The sequence below is a fragment of the Tupaia chinensis genome, unplaced genomic scaffold (genome assembly GCF_000334495.1).
Source record: "Tupaia chinensis unplaced genomic scaffold, TupChi_1.0 Scaffold000458_2, whole genome shotgun sequence".
Taxonomy (NCBI): Eukaryota; Metazoa; Chordata; class Mammalia; order Scandentia; family Tupaiidae; genus Tupaia; species Tupaia belangeri.
The window spans coordinates 341848-368983 of NW_006159967.1; the positions used below are offsets into that span (position 1 = coordinate 341848).

General features: G+C 36.1%; 1 protein-coding gene across 1 annotated transcript in view; it reads left to right on the forward strand.

Moving 5' to 3' along the window:
* The window catches only part of VWA8 (von Willebrand factor A domain containing 8), a gene marked incomplete at its 5' end in the record, with an annotated part of 402506 nt that overhangs the window by 92859 nt on the left and 282511 nt on the right, over positions 1-27136 (forward strand). Inside the window, 4 exon segments of the mRNA XM_006155509.3 lie at positions 1139-1270; positions 4688-4822; positions 4911-4988; positions 25515-25675. Coding sequence (XP_006155571.2) covers positions 1139-1270; positions 4688-4822; positions 4911-4988; positions 25515-25675 — 506 coding nt within the window.

Genomic DNA, 27136 nt, shown 5'->3' on the forward strand with positions numbered 1-27136 from the left:
AATTTCTGGCTATTTAATACCAAAAGAAGATTACAGTTTTTCATTTTAAACTTCCTTCTATAAATAGGCCATAGGATTTAATTAACTTTCCATTAGTATTCTCATTTTCACATGAGAAATCTGTGTTCTGTATGTGAACTTTTATGTAACTAGTTGGTAAAAGGGGGGTGTAATTGATGTTAGAAAATTGATAATTGGCCCATATCAGGATAGACTAAATATTCCCAGTGTTTTAAATCCAGTTTAATAAATATAAAGAAACTTTTGCTGCAGAAGACACCATGCAGATGTTGTGGAAAATTTATTGTAATAGTTTATTTTAATAAGCTAAGCTATCCATATAAGCTAACAGAAGAATTATGTAAAAGGTTTTGTTTTCATAAATTTGAGACAACATTAATTTTGGTCAATTGAAGAAATCACCTGACATAGACTTTGCTTTACTAAAGCATATATATATTTATATATATTTATTTTTTCAAGAGTCTTATCGTCCTTTTCTAGGTAACTGGAAACTTTTTTAAAAAAAAATTTGGGGGGCCAGCAGGTGGCATGGTGGTTAAGGGTGCTGGACTCCCACCCACATGACTGACCGTGATTCGAGTCCTGTACCTAAAGGCTTGCTTTCTCACTTTCTCTCTCTGTCCCTCTCTTGTCAAATTAAAAGATAAATAAAGTTAAATAAAATAATTTTAAAAATTATTAATTTAATTTTGTTTATTTATTACCATTCAGTTTTATCAGAGAGAGAGAAAGAAAGCAAGCCACCAGGTCTGAGACTCAAACCGCCATCAGCCATGTGGGAGTCCTGCGCCTTAACCACTGTGCCATCTGCTGGCCCTGTTAACTGAATTCACTGATTACCAAATAAAGGATATGAACTTCTACAGGTTAAGAATTCAGCAATTCTGTTTCCTATCATTTAGTAAATTTCAAAGACTCTTTTAATATCATCTTTAATAATTGGTTTAAATAGAATAATATTAGTAGAAATAGAAAAAAATCTCATTAACTTCTTTTTGACTGTACTTTTTACAATATAAGAATAAATTTCAGTTCTAATTGAGATGGAGTTATCCAGATTCAACATTAATACTACAATAAAAAGTAAATTACAGGCTTTCTGGTAATTTTACAGCGCTTTGAACTGCAAGATCCAGGAAGCTCTCTGCTTCCCAAAGAAATTGTCAGAGTGGAGAGGATGATTGAAAACCATTTCTCCCAAGCTTCTGTGACTATCCAGATTGCAGAAAAAGAGGTGATCATTAAGGTAATGAATCACAAGTTTATTATTTCTAAGTTTTACCTTGTTCTGCTTGTTTTTTGTTTTTCTTTTTTTAATGACCTAAATTAAATTTACGATCCCCTTATAAGACTGTTTGGCTCCATAGTACCACATCTGTGTATCTGTATATGTATCTAAAGTCATATATGTTTGAAAACTGGAAAAGTTAAGGAGAAACATAGGGATAGCCTTTCACCAAAAATCTGAAGTTAATCTTTGGGAAAATAGAATCAAATATTGATTAATCAATATTTGATTTATGAAAGCATTTTGTCTTGATTAAGAAATAATGTTTTCAAGCACATTTTAGTTACTGGAACACTGTCTTTTCAAATAAAATCTTTCTTAACTACATGCAACAGTTAAAAGACTAGCTACTTTTTTTTGGGGGGGGGTGGCGGGGAGGTTTTACCATAGGGCACATGCGCTCACCAGAAAGACAGAGAGACAGAGAGACAGAAAGTGATAAATCACCCGCAGGGGGATGGCTATTTCCATTCTCCTCTTGGGATCTTGGACACACATGCACCCGCGTCCGGCGTGAGTTTAAGCCACTGTGTCTGGGACTCAAAACGTGGTCAACTACATGAGAGTTCAGCGATATAGCTATTACGCTAACTGCTGTTCCCAAAAGAGGAGCTACTTTCAATTGAATAGTTTTTAGAAAAGAGCAATTATGGTGATCCTAGAGCTTTGTCTGATTGCTCTGTTCCCTTTCTCCTAACCCTTTCTTTTATGACCCTAAGTACACTAAGAGGTCATTGTAAATTAGTAGGTTCTCAAGAAAGTCATGATGTATTTTTCTATATTTTTCTATGTGAAACATGTCATGACTTTCCTGAGGGCCCAATAGAAAGCACAGTTTAAAAATACTAAGTAAGGGGCCAGCAGATGGCATAATGGTTACATCACTGGACTTCCATGTAGTCGACTGTGGTTCAAGTCCTGGACCTGGCAACTTAAAACTCACTCCATGTGTGGGTGCATGAGTGCCCAAGATCCCAAGAGAAGAATGGAGAAGAAGGAATTGCAGCATGGCCATCCCCCCCCAGGGTTTGATTTCTTACTTTCTGTCTGTCTCTCTGTCTCTCTGTCTCTCCAGCAAGTGTATATGCCCTATAGTAAAAATCTCTCTTAAAAAAAAATACTAAGTAAATGAATATAGGAAGAATAAATATGGTCTAATGTAGCAGAGCAAACATCACAATGAACTTCTTTTAGTGTGGTATTAATCTTCATGTTACTGTAATTAAACATTTATTAAAGTTTTCCTACTTACTGTATATTTCTCTTTGCATATATTATACCATTCAAATTTCCCAATAGCCCTAGAGATAAGTTTTATTATCTCCATTTTATAGATTAGAAAACCAAGGGTTCTAAATTGTGACACTGTGGTAAAATGCAATGCTTCTTTAAGGGAACCCATGTGGGAAGGTTTTGTGTTTGCACCTGGAGACCTCTCTGATTATGCCAGGCATGTGTATGCCCATGACATGGGGCTAGTTGAAGCTAGGGGTGGATTGAAGCATTAAAACCCTGTTCGGGGTTCTGTCTCTCCTTCTGTCTCTCTCACTCATGGAAGAAATGAATAAACCTAACCCGAAGGACAGAAGACTACTTAATAGAAAAAGGGCTTGCACATCGATGTTTATTGCGGCACTTTTCACAATTGCTAAGTCATGGAAACAACCTGAATGCCCACGAACTTATGAATGGTTAGAAAAACTGTGTCACTCTCACCCTCTGTCTCTCTCTGGTCAAACTAAAAAAATAAATGAATAAATAAATAAAATAAAATAAATAAATATATATATATATATATACATATATATATATATATTTGAAACCATACTGCTTCTGTTGTTACAGAGTCATAAAATTATACAAAATTATAAGACATATTTTGAACATTATCTTTAAAATTCAGTATTTTGAAATTTTGAAAGTTGTTTGTAAACTGTCAAGAATTATGGATTATGAGCTAAAATTTTTTGCTATGTAAAGTAAATGTTTGTGGAAAAATGTAAAAATAAATAAATGAAAGAAAAAAAAAGCCACAGAGAAAAAAAGAAAAAGAAATTAACCTAATGAAGGAAGGAAGGCAGATTCTTTGTCTGCAGTCATTCCAGTTAGATTTCCATGTAAGCATAAGAATGATCTTTTCTTACAGGCAAATCTAGTGTTGTCACTTCCAAACTTAAAATTCTTTATTAGTCTCCTGGGAGACTAATAAGGATAAAAAAATGAAAGGAGAGGGTCAGCAGGTGGTGTGGTGAAGACGCTGGACTCCAACGTGGCAAACTGCAGTTTGAGGTCCAGACCTGGTGGCTTGAAAATTACAGTAGGCACCTGCACGTGCGTGTGTGTGCCCAGACTCCTGAGAGGACAATAGAAAAGGGATTGGAGAAGGGACTGTGGCATGGCCATCCTCCCTGGGCCAGGGGACAGTAAAGAGGGGTGACTTCTCACTTTCTCTCTATCTCTCTCCTGCAAGCACATGTGCCCTATGCCAAAAACCTGAAGAGAGAGAGAGAAAGAGAAGAGATGTAAAGAATGGAAAGAGGTTTTATGGTTCTGAGTGGTAAACAAAGATAAGAGTGAAAAGGATTTGTATACATGCATTTTAGAAATCAGAGGGTTATTGGTGACTTTGGAGATTTCATTGAGCCAATGTAAAATTCTATGCTTCGCCGGGCATGTGTGCTTGTGTGCCCAAAATCCCAAGAGGAGAATGGAGGAGAAGAGATTGTGGCATGGCCATCCTCCCCGTGAGTGATTTCTCTCTTTCTGTCTCTCTGATGAGCACATGTACCCAAATATCTCTAAAAAAATTTTTTTAAACAAACAAATAAAATTCTGTGCTTAAAACTGTAATTTGGTGAGCCAGGTTGTGGTATACCGGTGATACAACTGGCCCCCCGTGGGAAAGGTCCTAGTTCATGAGCCTGCTGGATGTGTAGACACATGGCCATGATGCAGGCCTGCTGAGTAGGAATGAACTGCAGGGTGAAGGTCCTGTGTTTCTGCCTCTTATGGAAGAAATAAATACACTTAAAAAAAAAAAAAAAAGGAACTGGGATGTGAGAAAACACTTTAATCTCTAGTAGTGACATTGTTATTACAAATTATAAACAGCATGAAAATCACATGATTCTTAATAAACATTTATGACAGCATGAGACGTTAAGAGGACTACTTGATTTGGAAGTTTGATGATAATCATCATTCAATCTGTGAATCACAAAATAGGCGCTTCTTTATAGAAATGTCAAAAATCGTATAGAGTTGAGTTGAGCGAAAAATTAGTAGGGGTCTTTGAAGTGGCAGTTAATGTGCTTTTAATTTACTAGTATTTTGAGAAAACATATACATATTATAGTTACTTCTTTTTAATTCTAGGTGCCAGCTGGGACCAGGCGATTAAATCAACCCTGTTCGTCAGATCGTTTCATACAGACTTTAAGCCATAAGCAACTACTGGCTGAAATGATGCAGTCCCACATGGTTAAGGACCTATGTCTAATTGGAGGGAGGGTAAGAGTGACAGTCACTTCAAACTTCTATTTCTTGGCTTTTGGTTGTTTTTACTTAATCCTTTTAATGATTGTGTTTTCATTTGTAGGGTTGTGGAAAAACAGTTGTTGCTAAGAATTTTGCTGATATCTTAGGATATAATATAGAACCTATCATGCTCTATCAGGTATGTCGCTTATTTTTAGCACTTGAACTATACATATCAGTAAAATATATGGATATTCTTCCTGTTAAGTTATAACCTGTTAATTAAGGTTCCCCCCTTATTACATGTGGAGATGACTACAGTATTCCAACCCTCCTGTGCAGGGAGGAGTGATGGGGGGGTGCTGACAACCAGGTTGCAGGAGAACAAGGTAGACCAGTAAGGCAGAATTTGTATTGTGGTTATAGGCCACGATTTCGCAGGGGCCCTCTTCACCAAAGACAGCTCAGAGAGGACAGCGATGAAGAGAATAAGGAAAATCAAGGAGAAGAGACCAAGGTCAGCAGACACCTCAACTTTGGTACCAACCCAACTTCAATTACCTACGAAGATGCCCAGAGAACCCTAAACCATCAGATGGCAAAGAAACAAAAGTGGCCGGTCCAACAGCTGAGAATTCGTCTGCTCCCAAGACTGAGCAGGCCAGGGTTGAGTAAATGCCGGCTTACCATCTCTACCATCATCCAGTTTAGTCATCCAACAGGAAGTGAATATGAAGTTCCAGCAGTAAAAAATGAACGAAAGATTGGAGCTGAAAACCTTAAGTGCCTGCCTTTTGCCCATTGACCACATAACTAGAACTCTCTGCATTATGTATGCAGCATGGAGTTTTTATTATTTTTACCTAAGGATGTCTTGTTTTGGTAATGACAAACGTGTTTTTTTAAAAACGCTTGTTTTTTCTCAATACATCTTTAAAGGTTTTTAAATTGTTTCATATCTGGTCAAGTTGAGGTTTTTAAGAACTCATTTTTAATTTGTAATAAAAGTTTACAATTTGATTTTTTCAAAAAGTCAACAAATTGCAAGCATCTATTAATAAAGATCTTAAATAATAATAAAAGTATTTCAATCTAGATAAATAACTGAAAGAGCAACCAAATTAGAGTGGAATTAAAATTATTTTATTCATTTATTTTTTTTCTGTTAGAATTTATTAGACATTGCCCCTTTAGAGCATCTGGAAGTGCATTCATTATAGGATATTTGATGTGTATAACATATCAGGGCCTGTTTTTCAAGAGAGATTCATTTGGTGTGCACATGTATTCAAACAGTACATTTGCTGGCAATTTAGAAATCTAAACAATAGGGAGGCCCCCGACTTGGTGGTTAAGGGTGTTAGACTCCCACAATGGCCGACCGTGATTTGAGTCCCAGACCTAGGGGCTTACTTTTTCACTCCTCCCCCCCGCTCCCCCTTCTCACTCTGTCCTCTTTTAGTCAAATTTAAATAAATAAATAAATAAATAAATAAATTTAATTAAAATAACTATTTTAGAAAAAGAAATTTAAACAATGGATTTCAGTTTATAGTGGGAGGTAGTCACTAAGTAGATCCTTATATTTTATTATGATAAATATACGTAATATACAGTTTACCATTTTAATCATTTTTAGATGTATAATTCACTGGCATTCAGTACATTTGTAACCATTATCACTTTATTTTTCCAGAACGTTTTCATTATCAGGAACAGAAACTCTGTACCCATTAAACAACAACTCCTAATTTCTTCCTTTACCCAGACCCTGGTAACCTCTATTCAACTTTCTTTTCCAATGAATTTACCTATTCTAGGTACCTCATATAAGTGGACTCACACAACTTTTGTTCTTTTTTTGTCTAGGTTATTTTTCTTAATATAACAGTTTTGGGATATAGAATCGATTATCAAATACACTATTTGCAAGAATTTTCTCTCATTCTATGAGTTATCTTTTTACCCTCTTTTTTAAATTTTTTTTTATTTTGCTATAGGGCACATGCACTTGCCAGAGAGACAGAGAGAGAGAGAGATAGAAAGTGAGAAATCACCTCCCAGGGGGGATGGCCACACCGCAATCTCTTCTCCTCCATTTTCCTCTTGGGATCTTGGGCATGCATGAACCTGTGCCCGGAGTGAGTTTAAGCCACCGGTTCTGAGACTCAAACCGTGGTCGAATATGTGGGAGTCCAGTGACATAGCCGTTACACTAACTGCTGGCCCTTCTTTTTGCCCTCTTTATAGTGTGCTTTGATGCCCCAAACTTTTAAATTTTGTTGAAGTCTAGCTTATCAAATTTCTTTTGCTTTTCGTGTATTGGTATTATATAAATCATTGTCAGGCTTAATGCCATAAATAATTTTCCCTATGCTGTCTTCTAGGAGTTTTATAGTTTTTCTTTTACACGTGCCCAGCATGAGTCTAAGCCACCGGGTCTGGGACTCAAACCGTGGTCGACTATGTTGGGAGTCCAGTGACATAGCCATTACACTAACTGCTGGTCCCAAGATTTCTGATCCATTTTGAATTACATATGATATGAGGTTAGGGTCCAATTTCAATTTTTTGCATATGGCTATCCTGTTTTCCCAGAACTAATGTTGAAAAGAATGTTTCTTCATTGGGTGGTCTTGGCACTCTTAGGCCAAGAGTGGTGTGATGGCTAAGGTGTTGGACTCCTACATAGCTGACTATAGTTTAAGTCCTAGACCCAGCAACTTCCTTTCTTTCTCTCGCTCTCTCTCTCTCTCTGTCCCCCCCCACCCCGTGTCTCTTTCTGATGAGTACATGTGCCCTATAGCAAATTAATAATAATAGTAAAATTAAATAGTAATTCTTTAAGGAAAAAAAAGAATCAGTTGCCCATATATGTGAAGGTTTATTTCAGGGTTCTCTATTCTACTCTATTGGTCTATACATCTGTCCCTATGCTGGTTCCACACTGTTTTGATTACTGTGGTTTTATAGTTAATTTTAAAATCAGCAAGCATGATAATTTCAGCTTTGTTCTTATTTTCCAGGATAGTTTTTACTATTCAGGGTCTCTTGAGATTCCATGTGAATTTTAGGATGAGTTTTTTTCTGCAAAAAAAAAAAAAAAAAGCCATTGAAATTTTGCTGGAAATGATATTGTATCTGTAGATTATTTTAGGGAGTACTGTCATCTTGATAATATCAAGTCTTCTAATCCTTGCGCACAAATATATTTCATGTATTTTACATGTTCTATAATTTCTTTCGACAATGTTTTGTAGATTACAGTGTCATAAGTCTTTTGTCTCCTTGGTTACATTTATTCTTAAGTATTTTTGAATAGATTATTTTAGTTGATGTAGATGTTGCATATAGTATGGTAAAAATACTTACAGCTGGTGTACTTACCAAGTGAAATTTTCTGTCATGTATATTTTTCTGTAACGATCTTTCTTGAGATATTTTTATCCTGCTCATATTTTGGTTCTGTATCTCAGTATTTGGCTGATTATGTTAGCTACATACCTATTGCAGAGACTATTTTTATTTTGAAAGTAAAGTGATACTGATTACTTACATTTTAAGATGATTTTTATAGGGACTAACAATGGCATAATGGTTACATCCCTGGACTCCAACATGGCCTACCGCAGTATAAGTCCCGGACCTGGTGGCTTAAAACTCACACCGGGTGTGTGTGTGTGTGTGTGTGTGTGTGTGTGTGTGCGTGTGCATGCCCAAAATCCTGAGAGGAGAATGGATAAAGGATTGCAGTGTGGCCATCTCCTCTGGGGTGTGTGTGTGTGTGTCTGTGAGTTTTCTCTTTCTGACTCTCTCACTCTGTCTCTCTGGTGAGTACACATGTGCTGTAGCAAAATTGCTGTCTAAAAAAAAAAGATGCATTTTACATTTTTAGTTTATTCTTTGGTTGCACTTTTTAATTGTTTTCAACACTAAATACAGTTATAGTAAAATATTATTTCTGAAAAATTACATTCAATTCAGGTAGTCGTCATGACCTTAAATGATAGAAAATTATATTAGCAGCTCATATTTCAAATGATTCTGTTGAGAAGATTCCTTTCATGCTGCTTTAAGGTACTTTATGTATACTGATTGAACTGATCAAAATTTACAAGGAATTATATTTTACATAGTACTGATAACTTTTGGGCTATAAGCAGGAGAATCTAGCATAAAAGTACATGTGAGATTTTTGTTTTTCTTTTTTTTCTGGATGATTTAACTCATTCAGAACACCAGGATACTAGTTAGGACTTTGAATCGTGTTGAAAACTGTTTTGGAACCAAAAGAGAAGTCATCCTGTGTTTGTATGAGCTGTAGTAGATCTAGATCTCTACTATTTTGTACAGTTTTCATGACCATATTTCAAAAGACAGGTAAAGGTAGGTAGTTTAAAAATGAGATAAATGGGGCCAGCATATGGCATAGTGGTTACGTTGTTGGACTCCTGCATGGCCAACCACAATTGGAGTCCTGTACCCAGTGACTTCAAAATCACGTTGGGTGCATGTGCGTACGCATCCATGATCCCAGAAGGAGAGTGGAGGAGAAGGGATTGTGGCATGGCCATCCCCCATCACACCCTACCCCCCCCAAGCCCCGGAGCATAATTTCTCACTTTCCCTTTCATTGTGTGTGTTCCTCTTTCTCTCTTTCTGACCAGCACATGCTCCCTATGGCAAAAACCTCTAAAAAATAAAAAAAAAAATTAAAAAGAGAGAGATAAATATAATTAAAGTAAGTAACTGCTGGATGAACTTAAAAGTTTCAAATATTTGTTATGAAGAACCTATGATATTAAAAGGTGAAATCTATGAAGCAGTATGTGATCCAAGTTTATGAAATCACGAATATGAGTTAAGATGAAAGGACTGTAAATAGTAGGAATACTCTTGAACACGTAGGGAGAAGAAAATCTCTATAATGTTCTGTAGTAGTGTCTTAGAACCCACCAAAAATATATTTTGAAAGGAATTTTTATAAACCTAATTATGGGCCATCTAGAATTTTTGAGAGAACTAAGGATATTTGAGGGGGTATATCTCTAACTAAACGTATGCAAGATGCCTTGAAAAATACCCAGCTGTTGTACATAATCCCACCACTTGGTGTCTTTGCCAGAGATCAGAAAATAGATGGTTGTCCTAGTGTGTTAGTTCATCTTTCCATACCCTTCCATAGCTCATGTTAGAAACAATCTGAGGTTGGCACTCTCCAAACTCTTCACCATCGGGCTTATAATTCCCAATGCACATTATTTTCTGCTAAACAATGTGGGGGAACTCCCAAATCAGCAATGTATTTGGGAAAAAAAATTTAAGATTTATTATAAATCATCTTTGATTCAACTGAGAGTCACAAGTATGAGTTACCTTCCTATGTGACATTGCTTTGAAATCCTATGGAGAAGATACTTCTTTTAAATTATTATTTCATTTAACTTTATTTAGTTAATTTAATTGGACCATTTGATCAGATTGGGACAGAGTCAAGTGGGGTGGGGAGTGTGAGAAAGCAAGCTACCTGGTCTGGACTAGAATTGTGGTCAGCCATGTGGGAGTCCAGTGCCCTTAACCACCACACCACCTGCTAGCCCTGGAGAAGATTTTTTAAAGAAAGTATTTCTTTCATCTTTGACTTCATACCAATTTATTGTTTGCATTTTTTACAGAATTGTGTAGATGAATTTTTTTTCACATTGAAATAAAAACTCCTATTCTAATGTAAGCTAAAAGTAATTTATGCTTCATCAGTTTTTTCAAATAGTACTGTTCCTCTATCAAGATTCTATAGTCAGTTTATGGTCATTTTTACACTGTATGTTTAAGTATGAAATATATGTTCACCTCATTTTACTATTCATTAAGAAAAGAACCAAGCGTAAAGAGTAGATGTGTATCTAATAATGCAGCTCTCTTAGCTACACTGGAAAACCAAAGGATCCTGCCATTGAAGATGTTAATTTTTTTAATTCCATTTTATTATTATTATTATTTTAAACATTCTGTCGCTATACATCATTTGGCTTGTAAAGAGAATTTACCCAACGTGAAATACACTTCAGACCAGTCCAGTTGAGAATACTATATATGTTATCATCAACAGGTAATAAACCATTTCTGTGTCCCATAAATGTCTTGCCTTTCTATTTTTTTCCCCTGATTTCCTTCCCTATACTCTTCCCCTCTCCCACCTTCCTTCCACACTGTCTCCAGTGTGAAGATGTTATCTTAACATGGGAATGGACCAGCAGATGGTATAATAGTTATGTCTCTGGACTCTCACTGAACTGCGGTTCAATTCCTGGACCCGGCGGCTTAAACTCACATCGGCTGTGTGTGCATGCATACCCAAAATCCCAAGAGAAGAATGATGGAGAAGGATTTCTCACTTTTTGTCTTTCTGTCTCTCTGGCAAGAGCACATATCCTACAGCAAAAATCTCTCTAAAAAAAAAAAAAAGTGAAAGAATTTCTTTGAGAGTCTGACAACAACTTTTAAAGATACATTTCTTTGAGAGTGACAGTAAGCTCACAAAAACTGCATTTATTTATTTATTTTGATTTGTTCTATGGCACTTGTGCTAACCAGAGAGAAAAGGAAAGTGAGAAAGCAAGCTGCCAGGTCCCAGACTCAAACCACAGTTGACCCTGTGGAAATCTAGTGCTTTAACCACCACACCACCTGCTGCCTCCCAAAACATTATTTTATTTTAATGTTCTTTGCTTTTCTGTTCGGTTTGTTGATGAGTAGATGAACAAAGGTAAAAAACTGCTACCTTTAAAGTCGATGACAGTCCATTCTATTTCCTGATATTTCTGAGTTATGAGGTTAGTTTTTTCAAGTTTCTGATATAGAATAAAGTTACTTAGTCATATCTTATCAGTTCCCTCTCTGAAAAACATGAGTGATGATAATTGAAGGGCACATGAGTTTTTCATAATAATATTTTGTCTTTCCTTTGCACATACATGTTGATGATACAGAGATAAGCAAACTGATCACATATTCTGAAAACCCCTTTACTTTTCCCATTTTTGTTTTTTTTTTTCTTTCATTAATCTTTAGAAAAAATGCCTAGAGAAAAACAGTTTCTGGAGGTAAAGAGTTTAACAAGAGAGAAATATACTAACTGCAACATGTTTTGGAGGTAAACTTATTTCTTCCTCACTCCATATGGCTTCTTTCCATGAATGTATCAAAGCATATGTTAGGCACCAATAAATTTTAGTAAAACTCATTTCTCTCTCTAGGTCAGAGGAATTATTTAATAGAATTAAGAATGGCTTTGGTTTTTTATAATAATATAGTTGACAGTTAGTTGTAGAGGTCTGACCCAACATGGAGAATTTGGAATAATCTATCTTCTTAGAAGATGTGAAGATTTTCCTCTTATTTGTAGATGTATAAAGCTACATTCAATCTGTGGGTTTTGCTTTATTTTTAGACTTGACTATTTTTAGAACTGGATTTCATATGAAGTAAAATAAAAACAGAGCTTTAACACAAGTCTATGGCAGGTCATAAAATAAGTTTTATAATAGGTATAAAAAATCTTAAATCATTTGGCTCAAGTATTAGGTCAGATTCCTTTAACCAGTTATTCTTTTTTTAGTGTTGAAACCAGTGATGTCCAATATTGAAGAAATACAAGTTGTTATTCTTTTCCTTTACAGCCAGATAAAGGCACGTTTCTAGATTTTATTCTATACTGTTGTAAACACATCAGATTCATGATCTCTTTTTTCTGAATAAGTACTAGTTAGATTAAAAGTTAAATCAAGTCCAATTAAAATTTTAAGGGCAAATAAGTTTATAGGTCTTTTAATGAAACTAATATTATCTAAAACATGTTTAAGTCATAGGGTAATCTTTTATTTCTTAGCTAAGTTTTTCTTCTTTGTCATCCTTGTGGTCTTAAATTGGTATTTGAACTGACACCTCTTCCAGTTTTTACAGATTGGCTTTAGTAAGGAAAACCCTTTTTCAGTTACTGTAACCAAAGATTTCTAGACAGGCAGGCTATCTGGTAGGATCCTTGAGTGGGCTCGCTATTAAGGGTCCTTAGGCAGACTGGCTTGGTGCCTGAGCATGGGTGAACCTGGTGCCTGGGTCTGCCGGAAAGCTCTTTACTCTTAGGTTTTTGGGAGCTAGCCTGTTGCCAGTGTACACCAGAGTGTGTTGGTCAAACTGGCTGTGTGGGGTGGGAATGAAGCCTGTGTTTGTGGGGCTGACCTGATATCTAGGTGCATGGGAGCTGATATGGTGCTACGTTAGGACTTGAGCCTGAGTATCTGCAGGATACCAGCTGTCACTGAGGTGACCTTGGAACCTGGGTCCACTTGAATGTGCTTGGTCCTGAGTACATGGGGAATAGCTTGATGCCACCATCCACTGTGATGGGCCTGGTGCCTGGGTCCATGAGGGCCTCTGTTACTTCTAAAGTGTGTGCTTGACTCCTTATTTAATTGAAGCAGTGTACTTTTTAAGTCATGGATAACATCTTTGTGTTATCTTAACAAATTTAGTTATTGTGAGGTATTTAATAGATTTATAAAAACATACTAGGAAGCCTTTGGGCATGTGTATAAAAATAAACATTACAGTAAGGCCAAAGCCATTAACCCAGTGAAGAAAAAAAAAAGTAAAATGGTCAAGGAATCCTACCAAATAAGGAATCCCAGCCTGAAAGGTATTTTGTTTACTCTTCTTGATGATACATAAACTTGAGGAGGGAAGGAATTTCAAATTTGGGGATTCTCTGTGGAATAACTCCAAACATAAGGACAGTATGTAATGAAGCTCATAGAACTGTTGATAACATCACACCGTTATGCTTGATCACCTCCATCATCAGTCAACACTTTTGTTTTAAATGCAGTTTACAATAATTTTGATTAAGGGCCTTAGGGAAATCTTTTATTTATTTATTTATTTATTTTTAAGAGAGAGATTTGCTATAGGGAGCATGCACTCAATGGAGGAACAGATTGAGAAAGAGAGACAGAGAGCAAGAAATCACCCCCCAGGGGGATCGTCAAGCCACAGTGTCCTCTCTTCCATTCTCCTCTAGGGATTTGGGACATGTATGTACACAAGCCTGAATTTTAAGCCCCAGGTGTGAGACTCAAACCATGGTCGATTACATGGGAGTTCAGCTGTGTAACTATTACGCCATCTACTGGTCCCAGGAAATGTTTTAAGGGTCCTCAACTCTGTAGTCATAGAAGGTCACTATAAGGGTGAGGAGTTTTCGAAAGGTTGGTGAGCTTAGTGATGAAGCATGTATCTATGAGGATGTATGCTGGCCATCTCAAACTAAGAAAGATTACAGGGTATTAGCTACCTCACAGAATTTCTGGGAGAGACAGGGGTAGAGTTCAGATTTTATCCCACCAAGAATGACAGGAAAATTTCAGCCATAGCTGCCCTAGAAGAACAACTCCCTTGCTGGCTCTCACCGTACTCTCATGGCCCAATGCCATTTTCCCAGTCTGCTATGCAGAAGAATGCTTGGTAGAACCTGAGTCACCTACAGAACTCTAGCAGCAAAGGCATTAGGAAATGATTCATTTCTAGTTGTCTAGCTTTTTAGTTCAGAAAGTATAGGAGGAGGCAATTTGATTTGTTATCTTCATTGAATATATATTACATTATTTGCACCTACACTGACCTTGGCTTTATATTTTATTTCGCAAATTTATTAAGATGGCCTTTGGTTGAGTCTGTTGTTAGTAAGAGAGTGGATTAGACTTCTTACTAGACTTGATCAGAGAATTTTGTTCTATGCTCATAGAATAACTCTTTAGTGCAGATCATCTTGTAATAGATTCCAGTGGTTAAAACGAGTAGAGCTCTAAACAATACAAAATCGACTTCTTTCTATGGATAGCAGAATAACTTAAAGCAATCATGTTAGACTTTTAACGTCATGTCTCATCAGGTACACAGATTTTATATGTGACAGTTTAAAAATAGTTCTTGGAAGGAAGTTATTGATGGAGAAGCAGGAAAGGGTTTACAAGTAATTTTACATTATATGTAACATGAGAGACCTTTTCGAGATAAAATGTAACTGATAGTGAGGAATGCTGGCAGCATGCCTTGTGTTCTGTTCACTGAGCATGGTTAGACTTATAAATAATGGCTTCATAGAGTTTTTGTTTTTGTTTTTTTTTTCTTAACTTGTATATTTGAGGTGGAACTGAGAAGCCTATGGAATTTCAGCTAGTTTCTTTTGGAAAAGTGAATTATTAATGCTGTATACCTCAATTGAAAAAAAAATGCCCATTTATATTTGTGCTTCAGAAACAATCATATCCACCTAGAAATATGTTTTCTGTTAACTAATGTACTTTTATTTCAGTCTTTTATATTTATACTTAAAGATGTTTAGAACAGCAATAGGGACTAGCTGTATCTGAGGTCATTTTGTATAGTTTACATTATAGTCACCACTTTTTTACTTCTCTTCAAGAAGTTGATTGAGACTTCAGCCAGAAGTGAATTGGTTTGGAAGTTAGCTTGAGAAATGTGTAATTGATATGTTCCTAGGTTAACTCTACAGTCTATCTGTAAATTGACTGAGACCAGCTCCTTCCCTATGGATTTTTTTTTTAAAACTGAAATTCATTGCTGTGTTTTCTTGTTAAAATATTGTTGAGGACAACTTGGTTTCTCTATTTAACAGCTATGTGCCCTTGATCGGGTAAGCTATTGATATATTACCTGTCTTTTCATCTGTAAAATGAAGACAATCATTGTAGGTGTCTCTTAGTGAGTTAATGATGTGGAATTAACATATGGGACCTAGTAGGCTTTTTCTAAGTATTAGCTGCTATGATTATTATTACTTCTATTTTAAAATCCTTAACATACTATTCTTTATACGATGACCTAATCCATGGGATGAATTTTTCTCAATCTAATTTTTAAGTATTGTAGCACCATATCTGATTTGCTGTCAACATTGTGGTTATTACAACTTTTAATGTAACTTGGTTATATAACTTTTTAAATGTTACCTAGTTAGAAAGATTAGATTCAAATTATAATGAATTTAATTTAAAGGATTTATTTATTTCTCTTATGAAAGATAGAGAAAGAGAGAGAGAGAGATACTCCCAATAAGGCCCCTATGCTGCAATCAACCTCCAGCCCCCAACCTCAGCCACCCAGATCATAGGCACATGCAATGTGAACCTACTGGGCTCAGGGAGACCCAGGACACAAACCGAAAACCTTCCCATGGTTAAGCATTGCAGAGCATTGCTGTGCCACTGGTCTTGTTTTTTGAAAAGATTTTACTCTGTTATGATCCTCCTGCCTCAGCCTCCCAGCTGGGACTATAGGCATACACTATTGCACCAAGTCTTTAGGTTGGACCAGGTGTTGAATGTGGGCCTGCCATTTGGTACCAACCTACAGATCACAGCATCTTAGCTTATGTGCTACCATTGCTGGGCAAAATTTTAGACTGTAATTATGGTATGCATTTTGTGTATCATTTTTTTGTGGTTTCATCTTCCCTTTTTATTTTTCTTTACCCATTTCTGTTTAATTTTATAATATTTTGTATTACACATACTTTTGCAAGTCACCTTAAATACTGTGTTCATCTATGTGGTGGAAATTTGCATTTTTTAACCTTGTTGAGTTCATACTCTATATATTCTTTATTTGTTTATTTAAGAGGTTTTTGCCATAGGGCATATACACTTGGTGGAAGACAGACAGACAGAGATAGTGAGAGGGAAAGTGAGAAATCACCCCTCAGAGTGGATGACCACCCTGCAATCCCTTCTTCTCTTTTCTCTTCCTGGAATCTTGGGTACTCAGGCATATGCGCCTGGGGTGAGTGTCAAGCCACCAGGTACAGGACTTGAACCACAGTCAGCCATGTGGGAGTCCAGTGATGAAAACACTGTGTCTTCTGCTGGCCCCCTTTATGTACGCTTTGATATCCTATTTTTGCTAGAATCATTTAATTCCTTACCAGAAGATTGTATGTGTATATATATGTGTATTACACACACACATACATACATATGTCTGTGTAGTATAATATAAACTTTCTTTTTCTGAGAAGTTTTTGCTATAGGGCACATGCACTAGCCAGAAAGACAGAGACAGAAAGCAAGAAATAAATCACCCCCCACGGGAATGGTCATACCACAATCCCTTCTTCATTCTCCTCTTGGGATCTTGGGCACACATGCACACACGCCTGGCGTGAGTTTAAGCCACCCGATCTGGGACTTAAACTGAGGTCTACTACATGGGAGCCCAGCAATGTAGCTATTATGCCATCTGCTGGGCCCATATAATATAAACTTTTATTCTTATTAAATTCATATTTAAAGGGAAAGGTGATTCTAATTAATTAATACACTAAAAATGTACTGCAATATTTTTCAGTGTTCTTTCTGAATGGTATACCTTAGAAAACTTATTCTAATTTCATTCTAGCTACTCTATACGCAACCGCTTTATGTAGTTATTGAGCTAGGAACATATATCTGGTTTCACAAAGGAATCTCAGAAAGATTAGATTAGGCTATTCAAAGGTACTAAAAACATTTAAGGTAGGGACCAGCAGTTAGCGTAATGGCTATGTTGCTGAACTCCCATGTAGCCGACTGCTATTCGAGTCCTGGACCTGGTGGCTTAAACTCACGCTGGGTGCATGTGCGTGCGTGCCCAAGATCCCGAGAGGAGAATGGAGGAGAGGGGATTGCGGCGTGGCCATATCCCTGGGGGTGATTTCTCAATTTCTATCTCTCTGTCTCTGTCTTTCTGGTGAGCCCACGTGCCCTATAGCAAAAACCTTTCCCAAAAAACCATTTAAGATATATAGGTTGAAATCTACATTCTTTTGATAGTCTTCATATATTTATGCTTCTCATTTTAATAGGAAGTTTTTATCTTCAGTAAGGTTTCTGTGTTGCAAATCAAAAGAGTATAATTCCAAATGACAAAGAATTTTAACAGAGAGATGGATACTTTCCAGAGATCTAACTGAAGATGAGGTGTTGAAGGCTAGACAATGGTAGCCCTGAAGGATCTAGATTTCATGTCCTGTTATTTTAAAAATGTTACGGAAATGCAGCAAGAGGAAATGGTTTGGGCTCTATGATATCATTAGTGCTATTTATATTCTCTTAAGTTCCAAGGTTTCAGGGTAAGAAAAATATATGCAAAAGTGGGGACATTTATCTTCATTCATTTTTATTAATGTTTTCAAAATTGCCTATAAAAAAGCACAATTTTTTTTTAAGTTTACCTTTTCACTTGTTAATAGTGATGTGCCTGTAGGTGGGAAAATAAGGAAATGATACATATTTTAACAAGTTCATGACATATTGTATGTTAAAATAAAGATATTAAAACAGTAATTTCAGGTCATTAAAAGTATTTTATAGACAGAAACACCTTAAAATAGTGTCACTCTAGCTTAATCTTTAAAATTAATTCATATCACTGATTCATTTAAACTATGCTGAAAAAGTTCTACTAATTAGTGTTGATAGGTCCAATTTTCTATGTAGGTTCAGTTTTACTTTTGTGGACTTGAAATTTCAGATAACTAAAAATAACTTCTGATTATAACTAATATTGGGGACAAAAGGGTTAAGTATCCCTTTTAGGAAAACCTAGAATTTTTATTGTTCAGGGGAGGATCTTTGTTATGAAACCATCAGGTTGTATTTAAGGGGATGCTTTTTTTCTCTCTGGAAGGTTTTTATTTTAATACAAAGATATATTGGAAATGAATGTTTTTTTTTTTCTAACATAATGGAATGCAGAGTCTAGGTGACAAAACTGAACTGAGCTAGTCTTCGAAAAAGTGCCATGTATTTTCCACTTTCTACCCTTCTGAAGATTGATGAAAGGAAGAGTATTTCTGATTTGCCGTTCTTGTTGGCAGTAACAGCATGGAGCTATTCTGATCTGTTATTGCTTATGCAGCAACAAATAATTATTTAGTTTTACTTCAGTAAGTGTAAGGGAGTCTCCTAACTGCTGAGTTGAGAAAGCAAGCCCTATGTACTTGTAGTCTTTCTCATCATCTGTGTTAGTAAATGTTTACATAGTTGCGGCAAGTACTGTAGCAGGCAAGTACTGAATTAACAAGATATAAAAGTACTTTAGAACCATGGCCAAGGGACCAGTGGGTGGCATGGTTGTTAAGGTGCTGGGCTCCCACATTGCTGATCACAGTTTGAGTCCCATACCTGGCAGCTTGTTTTTTCTTTCTTTCTGGTGAGCACATGTTTCCTATAACACAATTTTAAAAATAATAATAAATAAAATAAGTAATTAAAAAAAAAGATTCATGACTAAATGAAACAGTGCTTTTCATATTGTTCATTGAATGGCGATTTGGGATATGTTAGTGTAAGAATGAGGAAAACTGTATTGAATTTTTTTTTTTAATGTTACCAGTTGCTAGTCTTCGCTCTTTAGTTGTCTGAACCTATGCCAGAATTGACATTTCCTTGGGACCACCAGTTAGCGTAATAGCTATGTCGCTGGACTCCCATGTAGTCAACCGTGGTTCGTGTCCTGGACCCGGTGTGCATGCGTGCCTAAGATCCCGAGAGAACAGAGGAGAAGAGATTGTGGCATGGCCATCCCCCTGGGGGGCGTGATTTTTCGCTTTCTGTCTCTCTGTCTGTCTGTCTGTCTGTCTGGTGAGCACATGCGCCCTATAGCAAAAACCTCTAAAAAAAAAAGAGAGTTGACATCTCCTTATCTCCTTTTCCTGGGTCCGTGAAAAAGACTTTCAAGCTAAATTAGACAGGATATCATGTTTTCATCAGTAACTGAGGTTTTCAAAATTAATATCTATCTGTTTCCTTCAACATATGGACATAGTGTTTTTATCATGTTACCTTCTCTTTGAATTCCAGAAAGAGTGCTTAAGAGAAACAAGGTCTACGTTGTCATTATTTTTCTAGATTTTTTTGCCTTATTTTTAACGTATACAAATTTGTTGTGTATTTTATACATCCTGTGTAATCTCATAAATCCTGTTAAAATAAGGAAGGTATGTACATATGAGACAAAGATTCTCATTAACTTAATGTATTTCATTTACTTTAGTCTTTTTAACTTGGTAGAGGGTATGTACACTTACCAGAGATAGTCTAGGAGAGTGGGAGAGGGAGGAAGCTCTCCTCAATGGGGTATGGCCCCGTTGCAATCCCTTCTCCTACAATTCTCTATCCTGTCAGGATTTGGGAGATGCATACACACATAACCAGGTGTGTTTTGCAAGCTGCTAATTCTAGACTTGAACCATGTGGTCGATCATATGAGAGCCTGCTTCCATACCCATTAGGCCGTGGGGTCTGTCCAATTTAATATCTTTTAAAGCAGTGTTTCTCACCTTCGAGATATATCAGAATTATCTGCATAATGTTTAATAAAAAACAAGTGTAGGCCCCACATTGGACCTACTCAATCAGAACCATCATGGTGGTAGATCCTAAGCTGTTCCTGATAGCTTTGATTTTGAACCATTGTGCTAAAGCATGTTTTTTGCTTATTTAATTTTCTAGGACAATGTATGATATAACTACAGCAGATAGTTTTCTGGAATAATCAGCACAAAGATTTTTTTAATGTATGATATAACTACAGCAGATAGTTTTCTGTAATAAACAGTACAAAGATTTTTTTTAAATTACTATGTTTTAATATTAACTTTAAAAAGATTCTATGTGCATTTCTGTATGTATGTATGTGTGTACATATATATGTATGTGTACACATACATATATGTTTATACACTTGATTTTGGGGGCCAGGATTTGATTATGAAAATAGTCCATAAATGTTTTTCAAAAAATTTTGTCCTATTTTTCTTCATTGGCAATGGTCTCATTGCCACTATGCAACATCTCACTAAACTCTGGTGATGGTGACAAACTTATCTTGGCTGTTGTAATGGTCACTGGCAGCTAATATTGTCTATATGATTTGCATAGAATTAAAAATTCGTAGTTGAGAGACTGACTCCATGGCCTGGTAGGTTAAGGGAACTGGATTCTTCATGGCCAACCATGAGGTTCAAGTCCCAGACCCAGTGGCTTGAGAAACACACCAAGTACATGTGCATGCATGCCTGAAATCTGAAAAGGGGAGAGAGAGATGGAGGAGAATGGATTGTGATATGATTATTCTCCAAGGGAAGAGGGTTTGTACTATCTCCTCTCCCTCTCTGTCTCTCTGAGTGCATGTGTCTGTCCTCTAGCACACAACCAAAAAAATCCATGGTTGAAGAATTAAGTAAAATTATGAAAAGAGATTAAATTTTGACACTGCATCAAAGCCAGCCCTTTAAAACTAAGGGAGCTTTGAGTTTGAATGTTATTGTTCCTTGTGTGTCTTTATGATTCAATACAAGCTTATTTGTACTTTCTATTTCAGAATTTTGTCGATAGTGAGAAAACTGAGATAATAAAGTCTTACATTTTCGTCTTGGTTTATATGCAGATTTGTTGCCATTGTGATTAAAAATAATTTTTTTAAATGTGCTTAGAACTTGGGATGGGTATTAAAGAATTTAATGACTTTACAGTATTAGATAAAAGTGACTGTTAAGTTTAACTGATATGTGTGGTACAAATGTATATGAAGCTGATAACAGAAAAGAAACTGTCCTCTTCAACAGTAACACATGCAAGAAAAAATTGTTCATACTCTACAGCATCAAATTTGTTTACAGTAGATAGATTCTTATATATCACAACTATTAATAGTTTGCATAAGTCTGTTACACTACTTCAGTACTAGCACATTGTGTTTGCTTTAAGAAATTGCTCGTAAGTGCCATGCTATTGTTTCTAATTCCTGTACCTCATCTGATGATTGTCCTCATCAGTTTCCTCTGTTATCAAACCTCTTTAAGTGCAGTGAGTCACCATGATGGTCCATAGCGTTGCTTTTCAGGAGAACTCATCAACTGCAAGAAATTGCACATTACTGACATGTTTCTCTGCATATCGAGTTTGCAAGGCTTCTCATTTTAAAATGAAATCAACACATTTTGGTCCCTGCAAGAGTAAAACTGACTGAGTTAAATTCCATTAAAGTCAAGTGGTTCTTACTGCCATTATCTAAATTAACATTTTAAGAAGGGGGAAATACTAAATAAAAGGACAAAGTAAAACAATTCTTAATGTATTATGTGAATGGTTAATACACAAACACACACACACACACACACACACACACACACACAAACACACACAGACCCTCAAATGACCAAAAAGAGTTTTCCGAAGTTGTTTTTTTGTTTGTTTTGTTTTTGGTGAATTGGAAAAAGATGACTTCCCAGTACTATGGGATGTTATATTCAGAGAGAAGTGACTTTATAAAGCTATTTGGGTCATCAGAAAAGTCATGACATATTTTTTATGGTTTCTTATACAGCTGGGCTCCCACATTGCTGATCACAGTTTGAGTCCCATACCTGGCAGCTTGTTTTTTCTTTCTTTCTGGTGAGCACATGTTTCCTATAACACAATTTTAAAAATAATAATAAATAAAATAAGTAATTAAAAAAAAAGATTCATGACTAAATGAAACAGTGCTTTTCATATTGTTCATTGAATGGCGATTTGGGATATGTTAGTGTAAGAATGAGGAAAACTGTATTGAATTTTTTTTTTTAATGTTACCAGTTGCTAGTCTTCGCTCTTTAGTTGTCTGAACCTATGCCAGAATTGACATTTCCTTGGGACCACCAGTTAGCGTAATAGCTATGTCGCTGGACTCCCATGTAGTCAACCGTGGTTCGTGTCCTGGACCCGGTGTGCATGCGTGCCTAAGATCCCGAGAGAACAGAGGAGAAGAGATTGTGGCATGGCCATCCCCCTGGGGGGCGTGATTTTTCGCTTTCTGTCTCTCTGTCTGTCTGTCTGTCTGTCTGGTGAGCACATGCGCCCTATAGCAAAAACCTCTAAAAAAAAAAGAGAGTTGACATCTCCTTATCTCCTTTTCCTGGGTCCGTGAAAAAGACTTTCAAGCTAAATTAGACAGGATATCATGTTTTCATCAGTAACTGAGGTTTTCAAAATTAATATCTATCTGTTTCCTTCAACATATGGACATAGTGTTTTTATCATGTTACCTTCTCTTTGAATTCCAGAAAGAGTGCTTAAGAGAAACAAGGTCTACGTTGTCATTATTTTTCTAGATTTTTTTGCCTTATTTTTAACGTATACAAATTTGTTGTGTATTTTATATATCCTGTGTAATCTCATAAATCCTGTTAAAATAAGGAAGGTATGTACATATGAGACAAAGATTCTCATTAACTTAATGTATTTCATTTACTTAGTCTTTTTAACTTGGTAGAGGGTATGTACACTTACCAGAGATAGTCTAGGAGAGTGGGAGAGGGAGGAAGCTCTCCTCAATGGGGTATGGCCCCGTTGCAATCCCTTCTCCTACAATTCTCTATCCTGTCAGGATTTGGGAGATGCATACACACATAACCAGGTGTGTTTTGCAAGCTGCTAATTCTAGACTTGAACCATGTGGTCGATCATATGAGAGCCTGCTTCCATACCCATTAGGCCGTGGGGTCTGTCCAATTTAATATCTTTTAAAGCAGTGTTTCTCACCTTCGAGATATATCAGAATTATCTGCATAATGTTTAATAAAAAACAAGTGTAGGCCCCACATTGGACCTACTCAATCAGAACCATCATGGTGGTAGATCCTAAGCTGTTCCTGATAGCTTTGATTTTGAACCATTGTGCTAAAGCATGTTTTTTGCTTATTTAATTTTCTAGGACAATGTATGATATAACTACAGCAGATAGTTTTCTGGAATAATCAGCACAAAGATTTTTTTAAAAATTACTATGTTTTAATATTAACTTTAAAAAGATTCTATGTGCATTTCTGTATGTATGTATGTGTGTACATATATATGTATGTGTACACATACATATATGTTTATACACTTGATTTTGGGGGCCAGGATTTGATTATGAAAATAGTCCATAAATGTTTTTCAAAAAATTTTGTCCTATTTTTCTTCATTGGCAATGGTCTCATTGCCACTATGCAACATCTCACTAAACTCTGGTGATGGTGACAAACTTATCTTGGCTGTTGTAATGGTCACTGGCAGCTAATATTGTCTATATGATTTGCATAGAATTAAAAATTCGTAGTTGAGAGACTGACTCCATGGCCTGGTAGGTTAAGGGAACTGGATTCTTCATGGCCAACCATGAGGTTCAAGTCCCAGACCCAGTGGCTTGAGAAACACACCAAGTACATGTGCATGCGTGCCTGAAATCTGAAAAGGGGAGAGAGAGATGGAGGAGAATGGATTGTGATATGATTATTCTCCAAGGGAAGAGGGTGTGTACTATCTCCTCTCCCTCTCTGTCTCTCTGAGTGCATGTGTCTGTCCTCTAGCACACAACCAAAAAAATCCATGGTTGAAGAATTAAGTAAAATTATGAAAAGAGATTAAATTTTGACACTGCATCAAAGCCAGCCCTTTAAAACTAAGGGAGCTTTGAGTTTGAATGTTATTGTTCCTTGTGTGTCTTTATGATTCAATACAAGCTTATTTGTACTTTCTATTTCAGAATTTTGTCGATAGTGAGAAAACTGAGATAATAAAGTCTTACATTTTCGTCTTGGTTTATATGCAGATTTGTTGCCATTGTGATTAAAAATAATTTTTTTTAATGTGCTTAGAACTTGGGATGGGTATTAAAGAATTTAACGACTTTACAGTATTAGATAAAAGTGACTGTTAAGTTTAACTGATATGTGTGGTACAAATGTATATGAAGCTGATAACAGAAAAGAAACTGTCCTCTTCAACAGTAACACATGCAAGAAAAAATTGTTCATACTCTACAGCATCAAATTTGTTTACAGTAGATAGATTCTTATATATCACAACTATTAATAGTTTGCATAAGTCTGTTACACTACTTCAGTACTAGCACATTGTGTTTGCTTTAAGAAATTGCTCGTAAGTGCCATGCTATTGTTTCTAATTCCTGTACCTCATCTGATGATTGTCCTCATCAGTTTCCTCTGTTATCAAACCTCTTTAAGTGCAGTGAGTCACCATGATGGTCCATAGCGTTGCTTTTCAGGAGAACTCATCAACTGCAAGAAATTGCACATTACTGACATGTTTCTCTGCATATCGAGTTTGCAAGGCTTCTCATTTTAAAATGAAATCAACACATTTTGGTCCCTGCAAGAGTAAAACTGACTGAGTTAAATTCCATTAAAGTCAAGTGGTTCTTACTGCCATTATCTAAATTAACATTTTAAGAAGGGGGAAATACTAAATAAAAGGACAAAGTAAAACAATTCTTAATGTATTATGTGAATGGTTAATACACAAACACACACACACACACACACACACACACAAACACACACAGACCCTCAAATGACCAAAAAGAGTTTTCCGAAGTTGTTTTTTTGTTTGTTTTGTTTTTGGTGAATTGGAAAAAGATGACTTCCCAGTACTATGGGATGTTATATTCAGAGAGAAGTGACTTTATAAAGCTATTTGGGTCATCAGAAAAGTCATGACATATTTTTTATGGTTTCTTATACAAAAATGTGTCATGGCTTTTCCAGTGACCCAATAAATAAGCTACCACCTATGTTTTAAAAATTAATTCTGTATTTTCTTTGGTGGGTGTTGGGGTCTGGTTTTAGGATATGACAGCACGTGATCTGCTACAGCAAAGATACACCCTTCCAAACGGAGACACCGCCTGGCGGTCCTCGCCCCTCGTGAATGCCGCTCTGGAAGGCAAGCTGGTCCTGTTGGATGGCATTCACCGCGTCAATGCGGGCACACTTGCTGTATTGCAAAGGTTCGTCACAACAGAAATCACACACACACACACACACACACACACACTCACACAATATAACACGCCAATTCAATCTATAGTCACAAAATTCTCTCATTTGTTTTTAAAACTGGGTTATGTAGATCCTGGTATATTCATGATTCTACATCCAAGTAAAATAGCAGATTTTTAATTTTTATAAATACAGCACAGTAAGACTCCAAATAATTATCACTTTGCAACTATTATAGCAAAATTCTAATGTGTGTAGATGTTGGGAAAAAAAGCACTTCTCAGTAGTAATTTTGAAAGACTTTCTGTATGTAACAAGTTGCACAGCTGAATTTCTACAAGTAGAGCTGTTTACAAACTCCTGTGAATCACGGATCTAAATTATTCATTTCTTGTGGAATCTTTTTCTCAGAGAGAGAGAAAACACAGTTTTTATATAAAATGTATCATAGTTTTTTATTATATTTTACATAGGCTATAAAATCTTATAGTTACAAACTTGAATATTTCTGTAACTATGGCTTTCTTATTTGACTTTAGGTAGGGAAAAATATACATCCATTCCTAAAACTTCTGGAGGATTTAATGTTGAGAGAAGATTCTTCTTGTGTAACTTCCGTGGGAAATAGTTCCATCTTGTGTCATTTTTTAGGAGATTTGTGATACTGATTTTTTTTCACCTTGTTTCTATAACTTGTAGATGTTGATTTTTAACTTTGTCTCGTTGAGAAAGGTCAAATAAATGGAATAATTCATTTCTCCAACTAACTATTGAAAGTTTTTTATCCTTGACAAGGTATAGATAACAAGTATAATTAAAGGTCCCAGATGCATTGTATTAACACATATTCAATTTGAGAGCCTTTTAAAATAAAATCACACACTTTCAGTGATTCACCATAATCATTCTATCATTTATAGTATTTTCTCTTCTAAAAAATTGAATACAGAATACTTAGTCCCCTTTTATTGGTTATTTCTTGCATATTTGGCCAATTAGCAACAGTAGCAGCAGCAGCAGCAGCAACAGCAGCAGCTTCCATTAATTGAGTACATACTATGTGCTGAGCATTGTGCTAAGCCAGTATTTGCCAGGTTCTCAACCTTGTAATCTGCTTGTGAGACGGGAATTAAAAAATACTGATGCCTGGGCTCTATCTCCACAAATTCTGATGTATCAGCGAGGCTGAGGTCTGAGCATTGGCCTTCTCAAACACGTCCCAGAAGATTCTAATGCATAGCCAAGAGTATGATTAATTTTCATAGCATCACTATGAGGTTAATTATTATCTTAATTTTATAAAAAATAAAAGTTTGGAGAGTAGTTTTCTCCCTCTCACATGTCATTAAGTAAGGTGCAGGGCTAGAGGTGAATGCAGGTCTGACTGACTCAACTGCCTATTCTCCAAACCTCTACCTTACACACTCTCCCTTCCCCTCAGTGCTTATAGAATGGAGGTTGTGTAGGAC